Raw genomic sequence first — 12,600 nt, forward strand, 5'->3', positions numbered from 1 at the left:
CGCCCTGGGCTGAAGGCGGTGCTAAACCGCTGAGCCACCCGGGCTGCCCAAAATAAAATCTTTATGCAAAAAAGTTTATTTATTTATTTAAGTCATTTCTATACCCAACATGGGGCTCAAACCCATGACCATGACCCCAAGATCAAGAGTCACATGCTCCTCGAACTTAGCCAGGTGCCCCAATGTATTTTATTTTTAACTTTGAAGTATTATCATTATCACTTTTTGAAAGGCATTTTTTAAATATATACAAAAATTTTATGCTTAGTGTTATAAACAGGCAAAAGCAGGAATTTTCTAGCCATTCATGTGAATATGTGATCACTTTCACATCTAAACTAAGTGTACACAAATAACTAAATAAATAAAGAATACACAATATGGAAAAATGATACTAACATATCATTCAGTTAAAAAAAAAAACAATTTGAAGAACTTTATGTATAGCAAGATCTTAGCCATACAGAAACAAACACTATGCATTATGTAGGAGTATATTTGCATGTAATATATTTAAAAAGATCTGCAAAGAATTCACCAAGCTGTTAACAGTGGTTACTCCTGGATGGTGAGATTAGAAAGAGTAAAGTGACATTCACTTTTTATTTCATATATTTTTGTATTAATTGCCAATTTAATAATAAGCATATGCTACCTTTTATAATTTTTAATGACCAATTTTTAAAAATTATTTGAAAGTGCCATGAGTTTAGTTTCTTCTAAAAAAAAGAAATACATGAAATTCAATACCTTCTTGTGTCAATTTTTAATTATCCAAACTATAAGAGAAACTGAAAAAAAAAAAAAAGAAACTGAACACAGCAGCAATGCCAATAGATTATATTTGGCTACTAAACACAAAATAGGTTTTTGCAGCATCTTTTCTCATACCCCATAGGAAGCATCTGAGTGGTACCCTGAAAAGTCTATGATGAAAACTTTGCTGTACAATAGCTATTTAGTAAAGATAACTAACATCACCTTTTACCCTAACATACTCATGCTTCAACAATCATTGCCAGTACATGTGGAACCAAAATTTTAAAAGGAAAAAAGAAAAGCACTCTAAGAAGACATTACAAACTAATACAAAATACAGCTCTTAATTTCAAACAAAATGACCCAACTTATAAAATATCACACCAAGTTTTAGAAGACAGTGGAGAAGAGGAAGAAACAGGAAATGTCTGTCTCCCATTCTCTCCTTTCTGATTTATCTCCTGATGTCTCATACTTGAACTCCTTAGTGAACTCACTAGCAAGGGGCTCTGGGGCCCACTTGAAATGTGCAAATCAAACAACGCTGTAAGCAGGAAGACATTAGAAGCATACCTTTTCCAAAATGAACTTGTTTAAGTACGGCATGTAGCCCTGATTGGAGACAGGCCCCTCATCATCATCCCTGAAGTGCTCTTCAAGGGCAACAGGGTCATGTGGAACCTTCAGCACCGTGCACAGATTATGGGACAGGACCTAAGGGGAAAAGAAAGTAGTTTAAAGGCATCCACTACACTAAGCAGTTTCCATATGGCAGCCTAGCCTCACTGTCTGAACTCGCCGCTCCTTGCCCTAGGGAGACAAAGATAACAAACATGGGGTGAGTACTACTAGGCTGCCAGCTCCCCTCGTAGTTATTACTTCATTCCCTCCCTGGTTCTGGTTCACTTCAAACAAGTCTCTTTAACATGCCTACAATGAGCCAGCTCCATGCAAGAATCTGTGACTATACACAGGAATAAAAGGAAGAGCGTCAGGAACGCAGTCAATGACACTGTCACAGCACTGTGTGATGACAGACGGTAGCTGAGCCTCTAGTGAGCAAAGCATAACATATAGAGAAGTTGAATCACTATGTTGTATGCCTGAAACTAATGTACACTGTGCATCAACTATACTCAAAAAGAAATTTTTAAATATCCATGACTATAATATTCCTTGTAGTCTTTTAGCACTTGGCCTACATTAGAAAGAAAAAGAGGGGAAGGACCAAGAGAATGTTTTCAAAATTAAACTTTTCCCCAGGGAGAGCAGCATCAGTTGGTGAGAGCTGTAGGAAAAAGAGCACGGATCTGGGCAGCTACAGGATCTGGGCAGCTACAGCCGAGGCTTCTGGACCAAGTGACTGGGCGGGGCCAATGACACCTCTCTAGGTTCCGATGTTCTTACTTGTTCAACAAGAAGGGCCAAGTTAATATATAAATGTTACCAAATATTAAGTAGCAATCTCTAAGTGTCCCAATATCTCTAAAATTCTGTGATACTAGGCTACACTTTCAGCATGAGTCTAAAAGAGCATAACTATAAAAAGAAAAGAAATCAAGGGCCTAGTTTAGAAATAGGAGAAAAATTGCAAAAATATCTCAGAAGTCACCAAAATGGTTGAAAATCTTTTGTAGAAAACTCGCACTCCGGTGCTCGCTTCGGCAGCACATATACTAAAAATTGAAAACTCGCACTCCGTATATAAAGCATTACTGGTATTGGCATAATATGAGTCCAATACTTTAACACTCAGGAAGTTCAATTAGCAGTTTGGGCTATCTGAGTACTAATCTCATTTTGCATTACATGAAAATTTTACAGTGAAACTTAAATCCCTCCCATTTCATTTTGGTATTCTAAACAGGACAATTACATAGTTAACACTGTACTTACTTCAACAAAGAATCTTATCAGATGTTAAATCCCAGGTTTAAATTTTCCCTTCGCTCAGCCCTACACATTTAATCACGTGAAGATCTACATTCATCTCAATGAAGACTTTCAATGCCATAAGCAAGTCACTTTTTTCTGCATACACATTTCAGTTAGGATTTTTTAAGGTTAAAAAAAGTAATCTATAAAAAGAATATTTGCATATCTTCTCTCTATATTTGTTTTGTTTCTCAAGGCTTCATTTATGTGGAGATCCTTTTCCACACGCTTTACTGGTTTTAAGGAAGTTAGTAAAGTAAAGGAAGTAAATTCACAAATGGTTATAAATGAAGTAATGAAGACTTTTATCAGCCCCTACAAAGCAGGCTGTGTTTCTCAAGCAAAACCTCTATTTGCCAACACTAGAGCACATGAAAAGAGCACGGTAGAGCTTTTTCTGAAAAATCTTGCCCCACAGCCAGCAAAAACCTAAATCAGTATTTCCTTTCTCTATTTACCTAGTAAAACTTATGGAGTAATTATCTACTCCCAAAGAGGTTTTGTGAGGATCAACTTCAAGAACATAAAATACTTAAACCTGCAAAGTCCTATAAAAATACGAGTTTAGAGAAATAAAGAGCAATTTTCTCCGAGAAGGCTCAAAGGTCATTCAAATTTGAAATCATTTGAGATTTAATGAAGTAAAAATTCCCAACCACTGATTAAGTTACAGTGCATTCATACAATGTTAAGAACAATAAGGAAGCTCACTGTGTTGGTGATATGAAAAGATCTCCAAGATAAGTTAAATGAAAAAAGCAATATGCTTAAGATTATGTTTAGTATGCCATCTTTTATGTACAAGAAAAAGAAAGAAAAAATAAGAAACTCTAACAGAATATGTAAGAAACTAATAACAGTAGGGGAAAGACTAGCTTGGTGGTAGACCTGAGGTAGAAGACCTTTCACTGTTTATCTCCCCTTTTTCCCAAGTTTGAAAAAAATTTTATCTATTCAACATGTTCCAACTATTTAAGAACTTAAACATGTATTTTTAAAAAGCTGACTAGCAAAAAAAATAAAAAATAAATAAAAAATAAAAATAAAAAGCTGACTAGCCTAAGATCACACATCTTAGATCTATTTATTCTTGAAGTCTCTATTTTTCTTTTATATTAACCTACTAGAAATTAGGTATATAAGAAAGGCACAATCCACAGCAATGTACCATGATTAACACATGAGTGTTAATCACGGAAGGGCAATCAATGAGTTCAGAAAAGAGAATGTGTGCTAAAGTGACTTCAAAGAGGAAGTGAACGTAATGTAGGCCTTGAAATAAGGAGAGCTTTTTGGATAGGAAAGGGCAACTGGAAAGCTTTCAGATAGCGGAATAATATGAGAAAAGTAGTTGATTAATGCAAACTCCTCAATCTCTCCTGTACTCCCCTTTCTCTACCTTCGGGTTTCATAGATCTTTCCAAGTCAAGTCCTGGCAGGGGCTTTGGATGCCATATTGTCACCCTCTTCATTTTATAGATGGTGAGTACTCACTCAAAGGAATAAAAATTTGTTTTGTTTTGCTTTGTTTTGTTTTTAACCAAGGTTACTTGGCAGAACTGAGACTAGAATTCAAGTTTTGTAATCCCTGGTCCAATACTCTCTAGTAATAAGGAACATCATGGTTTTAGTTCTCTAAAGTCAACAATGTTCTTTGTATATGTAGGTGCTTAGTTCAATTCAGTGATCCCACTAAAGAAGATTTACATTTGAACTCTAGACTTCAACCTTGGACAATTAAACAGTACTTTTGATAAGAGGGACAGCTGAATTCAGTGACAATTTTCTTAACTTTATCTTCATTTAGTTAGACAAATTGTGAGGGAAACAACACTTAATAGTAGCAAGGACCCTAGAGGAGATCTGAGCACCAGCCTTGCTCTCACACAGTCTGTTTCTGTTTAGTGGTTTGCCACTTACTGTTTTATAATGGTTTAATGTTTTGCTACTTATATGCTCAGCCTCAGTATCCTCACTGAAGAATAAGGTGTTAACCTTGTTTCTAAAAAAAAATTTTTAAAGCCAATCCTTAATTGTCAACCCCAAACTTGTTTTATGAATTCAGCAAAAGAGCTACAATCTGATAAGAAATACAGCTTTTTTCATTGTTAATATGGCCTAGAACAGGTAAGTTTTCATCAAACAAAATAAACTGAATAACGGATAATTGAAAATGTTTTGTCACTAAAAAAGAAAAAAAAGTGCTTTTTTTTTTTTAAGCTTTTATTTATTTATTCATGACAGAGAGAGAGAGAGGTAGAGACATAGGCAGAGGGAGAAGCAGGCCCCATGCAGGGAGCCCGACGAAAAGTGTGCTATCTTTAAACCTTTTCCAAAAAAATTCTTTTTCAAAGATTTTATTTATGTGACAGAAAGACCAGGGGGAGCAGCAGAGGGAGAGGGAAAAGTAGGTTCCCTGCTGATCAGGGAGCCCGATGAGGTGGCTAGATCCCCAGGACCCTGGGATCATGATCTGTGCTGAAGGCAGATGCTTAACCAACCGAACCATCCAGGAAGCCCCAAAACTTTTCAAAACTTCTATTAGCAATCTTTTAAAAGCCTAAACAGTATCTCAAGGGTTTTTTTTTTAATTAAAAAATTTAATATATAAAGAAACCAAAATCTCAAAAGCCAGAATATAAACTACTAACAAGAAGTAAACACTCCAGGGACACCTGGGTGGCTCAGCAGTTTAGCACCTGCCTTCCGCCCAGGGAGTAATCCTGGAGTCCCAGGATCAAGTCATGCATCAGGCTCCCTGCATGAAGCCTGCTTCTCCCTCTGCCTCTGCCTGTCTCTGCCTCTCTCTCTCTGTCTCTCATGAAGAAAGAAAAGAGAAAGAAAAGAAAAAAAAGAAAAGAAAAGAAAAGAAAAAAAGAAAAGAAAAGAAAAGAAAAGAAAAGAAAAGAAAAGAAAAGAAAAGAAAAGAAAAGAAAAGAAAAGGGGGGATCCCTGGGTGGCACAGCGGTTCGGCGCCTGCCTTTGGCCCAGGGCGCGATCCTGGAGACCCTGGATCAAATCCCACATCGGGCTCCCGGTGCATGGAGCCTGCTTCTCCCTCTGCCTATGTATCTGCCTCTCTCTCTCTCTCTCTCTCTCTGTGACTATCATAAATAAATAAAAATTTTTTTAAAAAATTGGAAAGAAAGAAAGAAAAAGGAGAGAGAGAGAGAGAGAGAGAGAAAGAAAGAAAGAAAGAAAGAAAGAAAGAAAGAAAGAAAGAAAGAAAGGAAGGAAGGAAGGAAGGAAGGAAGGAAGGAAGGAAGGAAGGAAGGAAGAAAGAAAGAAAGAAGAAAGAACTTACTTCATAAGTTTGTATAATAGCTTATGCTTTTTAGGGTAGACTCACATCATCCATTAGTTGGTTTCAGTCTTGTCCTTGGGCAAAGTGGATATTGCTATTTTACAGATGAAGAGGCGGAGTCAGAGATTAGGAGTTGTGCCTCAAATCACAGTTTTATGTGTAGTAAAACTAGGACTAGAACCCAAGCTTCCTGCTCTGATGCCTTTTCCACACTTGCCACTTTCCCTCTTTCTGGAAGAACAGAAAGCCCTAAGACCCTGTGGCCATGTACCTCTGTTGTAAGGCTCAGGTGCAGTGATGGACTGATGTTCACCTAGTCCTACCTAGTCAATTCTAGGACTCAGTGAGGTGGCTGGCACAATTTTGTGGAGCAGAGTTAAATGCAGTGGTGAAGAACTACATATGCCTAGAACTCTGGGACCCTTCTCTCTCAGGGAGCCCCTATCTCCTAGCACCAACCTTTGGGGGAACCAGTTCCAAGAGGCACTAGTATCTCCAGATGAGGAAGCTGGAAAGCAGACCAGGATGAAAGCAATCAGGAAGAAAGAGGGCTGCAAGTTCTTGATTTGTTTAAGGACTGCCCCTGAATCACTCTAATCAGAATGTCTGCAAGTTTCTTGAAAAAGCTGAATTTATCCCACTTCAAATGCCTGCTCCTCCAAAGGCCATTCTTTTAGCACCCACATGATTGCTAAGCAACTTTGCTCTCATTCCTGATATGAAGAATAAACTATTGTTACTACAATAAAAGATCCATATCCATGCCAATAATCCCTCTCTCCAGTTCTTTCATAACTATCTACTATTGCCTCTGCAAGGGCCTTTGCTGACAAGAGATGACTGATTAACTGTATGAGCCCTGTTCGTTGGTCTGTTCCTGTTCAGTGGTTTGCCATTTATCCTCTTTAAGCACTTTATTCCAACTATCATGAAAACAAAATCAAAGATGATGAACTACTAAACAGTGTTTTAACACACATGAGTGCATGTTTACCCTTCACCCTCCCAAAGATGTAGAGATTATAAATGTCCTCTGAAGCATGCCCCCCGCCCCCAACAAGTCACACAATTTCCCTTTACAGGATGTGCGTAATGGGCAAACTTCAACACTGAAGAAAAAGGGAGGTGGGGATCTCTATTCCAACATGCTTATCTGAACCAACACAATTACAGAATTATAATTTATAATAAGCAATCTTTAAAAAAATGAAAATTCCTGTCTGATTTATAAAATTTCAAGCTAATGGCAAATTACCAGAAAACTCTTCCTAACAATGACCCAGAATGACCAATTTCCTACCAGTATTATGCCCTGCCTTAAAGAGCATTGTCTTAATAGAAGTCCTGCCCCTTTACCACACAGAGTCATTTTCCCTTTCCTGACAATATTCTTTCATCCTGCTTATCACTAAGTCTTGCTTGCTTTCTCTTAAATTACCTTCATTGTAATCAGCCTCAGAAATCTCCAGGTCAGTGTTGACTCAGTTCCTAAAAGCAATCACCATCCTGACACTTTTACCAAATTATTCTTATTAAAGTGCTGCTTATCACATTATCCCCTCATCTAAAATTCATCAAAAGCCTACAGAAGGAAAACCCAAATAAGTATCTCAGCCCTGTATTTAAGTCACTCAACAAGTCAAGCCCTCTTTACCTTTCTAGCATTTCTTCTTACCCATCTGTATGAACCATACAAATCCCACCAAACAAATTTACTCACTGAAACATACACAAATCCTGTACCACTCCCCCTTCCCTCCAGGCCTTTGCTCCAACCACCCCTATACCTCCATTCCCATCTAACATAAATGTCATCCCTTTCAGAAGCCCCCACCACCCAAAATCAAGATGGTCTTTCCTCATTCTGCATTTCCCAAGCACTCTGTATTTCTTATTTTACACTACCACACATGGTTTTTCTCTCCCAAGATTGTAAATTTCTGAAAGAAAGGGCCATGTCTTACCTATCCTTGCATTCCCACAGCACCTCACATGCTATCCAGAGGGCAGAAAGCTTTCAATAAATGCTAAATGAATCCTTTCTAAAAATCCTCTTTTAACAGTAAAACTATAGTATTTTAATAATGACAACCTTAGGAAATATTCTACTCCTGCCTCTTAGCTTCATGGATAAAAAGAGCGGGGCCTGAGACTTGGCCTAAGTCACAATGTGATTAGTAACAAAACAGGGATGAGACTCCAGGTCTCCACCAGCCTGTCCCACAACAATGGAGTGCTAGAAACATTCCATTTGCTTCATTACATCCTTCAAGACTGGATCATTCTCCATAAACTCTGGAAACCTTTACTGGCCCTCCTGTCTGCTGAACTCCTATGCATCATTTAAGCGAATTGTCTCATATGCTAGCAGTATCTCAAATACATAGCTGCAGCTCAGTTAAGGGAGGAAACCGTACCTAATAGTTGTATTCCATATTCTTCACAGAGACTACCAATAGAAGCATCACACTTATGGACAGATTAAGGCAGGATATGTAACTCAAAACCACCTGTTGTGATGTTGTCTACAGACTGTATGCCATGAAACTACCTAAATTAAGCACCTTTAATAAGTTATTTCAGATAATTAACTTAGCCCTCTTCAGAAATCAAACAAAATATCACTATATTTAACCACATAAAAATATTTTTAATTTCCCTTTAAAAAGAGACACCACAGGGGCACCTCCATGGCTCAGAGGTTGAGCATCTATCTGCCTTTGGCTTAGGTCGTGATCCTGGGGTTCTGGATCTGAGTCCCACATTAGAGCCTGTTTCTCCCTCTGCCTATGTCTCTGCTTCTCTCTCATGAATAAATAAATAAAATCTTTAAAAAGAGAGAGCGACACCACAAAGAAACAAAGAAAAAAGGCTGATAGCTCCAATATTCAAATTACTCTTAGAAATCAAAGATGAACACCTAATGAAAAAAATGGACAATGGACATGAATGGGAAATTCATAAAAGAAACAAATGGCTAATAAATACAGGAAAGATGCTTAACCTCACTAGTAATCAAAATAATGTAAATTAAAAGAGCTATCACTTCTTGAATGAGTAACAATACCTGGTTTTTGAACAGATACAGGGGAGTGAAGATCACCACTACCCAACACTGGAGAAGGAATAGAGCAGGTTTTCTCCATCACTACTGACATTTTGGACCAGATAATTTTTTTTTTCCTTTAAGTAAGTTCCATGCCCAGCATGAAGCCCAAGGCAGGCTTCAATTCACCAGATCAAGATCTGAGCTGAGACCAAGAGTCAAACACTTAACTGACTGAGTCACCCTGGTGGCCCTAGACCAGATAATTCTTTGTTTAGGGAGCAGGGGGAGGTGTGTCCTATGCATTGTAGGATGTTTAGCAGCATCCCCAGCTGGAAATACCTAAACATCTCAAATATCTATGAATAGGAAAGTGGTTAAATAAAACATGGTGCATCAACACAGTAAAATAGTTCATAGCCGTTATTAAGGATGTTGTCTGTATCTATCAGACAACAGTGATATGGAAAGTGATATGGAAAGCAATGGACAACAGTGATATGGAAAGAGGACTCTATCACCTCTTTAAGAAATAGGTTACAGGGACACTTGCGTGGCTCAGTGGTTGAGCGTCTGCCTTTGGCTGAGTGATCCCAGGGTCCTGGTGTTACAGTCTTATATCAGGCTCCCCGCAGGAAGCCTACTTCTCCCTCTGCCTATGTCTCTGCCTCCCTATCTCTCATGAATAAGTAAATTTTTAAAAAAATAGTAATAATAAAAAATTTTAAAAAGAAAATAGGTTACAAAAGCATATGAAATATAGTCCCATTTATATAAAAGGATATGTTTGTGTATAACACATGTACATATGCATGTGTATATGTGTACAGAGCAAGGAAGGAGAGGAAAAAGGTATGGAGAAGAGAGAGAAGATTTTAGAAAAATATTCACTGAAAAGTTCATTGCACCTGCCTCTGGTGGTAGAATTTTGGGTACTTTTACCTTTGTTTCTATACTTTAATGTGTTGTTTGAATATTCTATGTATTATCTTTATAATCAGAAAAAGTGAAGCTTTTATATTTATGGAAAATTTTAAAATTAAATATGTCTGGGGGGTTCCAGCTAGAGAACACCAATAAAATTACAAAATTACAAGAGATCATTGTAAGACTATAGAGTTGATGAAATTAATTCAGTTCAGTCATTCACAAAGAACTATGCTTTGCCATACCTCTTGAAGAAGCCACACGATAGGCAACAAAGTCCCAATCTGGGACAGCTTCCTTAGATTCCAGTGTCCCACTGGACTATGCAGAAACAAATATCTTTAAGATAAATCATTTATAAAAAGATTTAACAGGCAGCCTGGTGGCTCGCAGTTTAGCACTGCCTTCAGCCCAGGGTGTGATCCTGGAGACCCGGGATCGAGTCCCACGTCGGGCTCCTTGCATGGAGCCTGCTTCTCCCTCTGCCTATGTCTCTGCTTCTCTGTCTCTCTCATGAATAAATAAATAAAATCTTTAAAAAAAATTAAAAAAAAAAAAGATTTAACTCCAATAAGTGTCTACATCTACCCTCCCACTACTCTGTAAGTTCCATAAAGAGAAGGTCTGGGGACACCTGGGTGGCTCAGCGGTTGAGCGTCTCATCTGCCTTCAGCTTAGGGTGTGATCCTGGAGTCCCAGGATCGAATCCCACATCAGGCTCCTTGCATGGAACCTGCTTCTCCCTCTGCCTGTGTCTCTGCCTCTCTCTCTCTCTCTGTCATGAATAAATAAAATATTTTAAAAAGAGAGAGAAGGTTTGTATTTTATCCATCTGTGCAATGCCAAAACCTAAAAAAAGTTCCTGATGTTCAACAAATGTTTGCTAAATGAGCCCTATTTAAGAATTTTCTTTTCTCTCTTTCTCTCTTTTTTAAATTTAGTTTGCTTCTCCATCTTTATCTAGATAGGTCTTTGAATTTATTTCCCTGTACTACCACTATATTCCACTGGGGAGAATTTTTGTTTAATTGGAATCTCTAATTCAGATCACTTTTAGAGTAAAAACCAATGTCTCCGCTAGTTATTCATACCACCAGAACTAGTAGGCGTAACTCGTCTGGCCTGAGGTCTAGTAGAGCAATCTAGTTCCTCAAAATTCAAGTAGAGATTTTTTTTTTTAAGATTTTATTTATTTATTCATGAGAGATTCCCAGAGAAAGGCAGAGACACAGACAGAAGAAGAAGCAGGCTCTGTGTGGAGAGCCCAAAGTGAGACTCGATCCCAGGGCTCTGGGATCACCACTTGAGCCAAAGGCAGATGCTCATCCACTAAGCCACCCAGGTGCCCCTCAAGTAGAGATTTTTGATAAAAGGACTCAATAAGAATTAACAAGTGTGAATGAGAATTCTATAACAGAAGAGAGATAAATTAGGTAGGTAGTACACTCCATCCAAAAGAAAATCTGAAGCCACAGTATACATGCAAAGTGATCACAAATCTGAAGTTTATGTTTTCTGTCCCCTCGTCTGACCACACTGTCTCCTTATGATCTCCATAATATGGCTTCCATCCGCATCAATCTCATGAAATTGCTTTTTCAAAAGGATTCTGTGGCAGACATAGAGATGTACCACTCAAATCCCTCAAGAATAGAAATGCTGCTTAGCTACAAGGACTGTAGTTAGCTGAGAGCCTCCAGCTTCCTCAGGGTCTTCCTCAGCCAACGACTGAGCAAGATGGTCGTATCATTTGCTCCCAATTTTGTCAGGTCCATACCACAGTTTGATAGCTCCTCTTCCCAGTCCTGCTTCTACTCTCTTTTCCCCCCATAGGTGTTTCTTCTCAATAGCCCTTTTGCACTCCCAACTCTGTCTTAGCATCTGCTTCCTGAAGAACCTGAGACAGACACTTTCTGAACCAGGCATTCTCCGAAGTTGCTGGCATTTGGCAGTCTAAATCATCCCCCCTCCTCTCAGACTATTTTGGTTCTTCTTCTTCTACAAAGGTGCCTTTGTAGGACCTGCTACCTCATCCCTCATTCTCCCAAACTGGACATTTCCCAAAGCTCAATTTTCAGCCCTGAGTTCTTTCTCCTTATTCTCTTTTTCAAAAATGCTTTTATTCTGACAATGTTAAGTAACCTTTATTCTAATAACTCTCAGATCTCCTTCTGGTCTTTCCCTCTCAACTGAACTCTGATTTACAACCCTAACTAATACTAGAGATTTCTACACTAAATTTGCCTCACATCCAAAAAACCCAAAGAAGAATTCATCTCCTTTCTCCCCAAAACAGGCTTTCCACCCTGATGCTGACTTTGGTACCACCATTCCTTTAACAAAATTATAGACTCTCCTCTTCATGTACCTCTTGTACTTTGAGTTTGTATTGCTGAGTCTAATTCAGAATCCCCAGTGCCAACTCCTCTCTCTACTGAATGAGCTGCTCTATCAGCTTATGGCTAACCAGAGAATGTAGTGCTGGGGAAACAGGGGCTCCTTGCCCTCAGTAACAGGTCCCATTCTCCCTTCTGAGACTCCAACAAAGAGCTGCTGCAGAGCAAATACTCAACAGGATATGACTGTGGTAAACACATCAAGCTAACATAGCTAAATTAGAAGGCTAACC

General features: G+C 38.5%; 1 protein-coding gene and 1 long non-coding RNA gene across 6 annotated transcripts in view; one reads left to right on the forward strand and one right to left on the reverse strand.

Moving 5' to 3' along the window:
* Positions 1–12,600, reverse strand: part of SWAP70 (switching B cell complex subunit SWAP70) — a 74,743-nt gene that overhangs the window by 49,448 nt on the left and 12,695 nt on the right. Inside the window, exon 2 of one of the 2 annotated variants that reach the window (XM_077866522.1) lies at positions 1,333–1,473. In XM_077866522.1, coding sequence (XP_077722648.1) covers positions 1,333–1,473 — 141 coding nt within the window. Of the gene's footprint in view, positions 1–1,332; positions 1,474–12,600 lie in introns of those variants that run through there. The other variant, XM_077866523.1, reaches the window with a different exon arrangement.
* LOC144294691 (uncharacterized) overlaps positions 1–12,600 on the forward strand; it is an 84,197-nt gene that overhangs the window by 29,586 nt on the left and 42,011 nt on the right. The gene's annotated exons all lie outside the window — the stretch shown is intronic.

The sequence above is a fragment of the Canis aureus genome, chromosome 23 (genome assembly GCF_053574225.1).
Source record: "Canis aureus isolate CA01 chromosome 23, VMU_Caureus_v.1.0, whole genome shotgun sequence".
Lineage (NCBI taxonomy): Eukaryota > Metazoa > Chordata > Mammalia > Carnivora > Canidae > Canis > Canis aureus.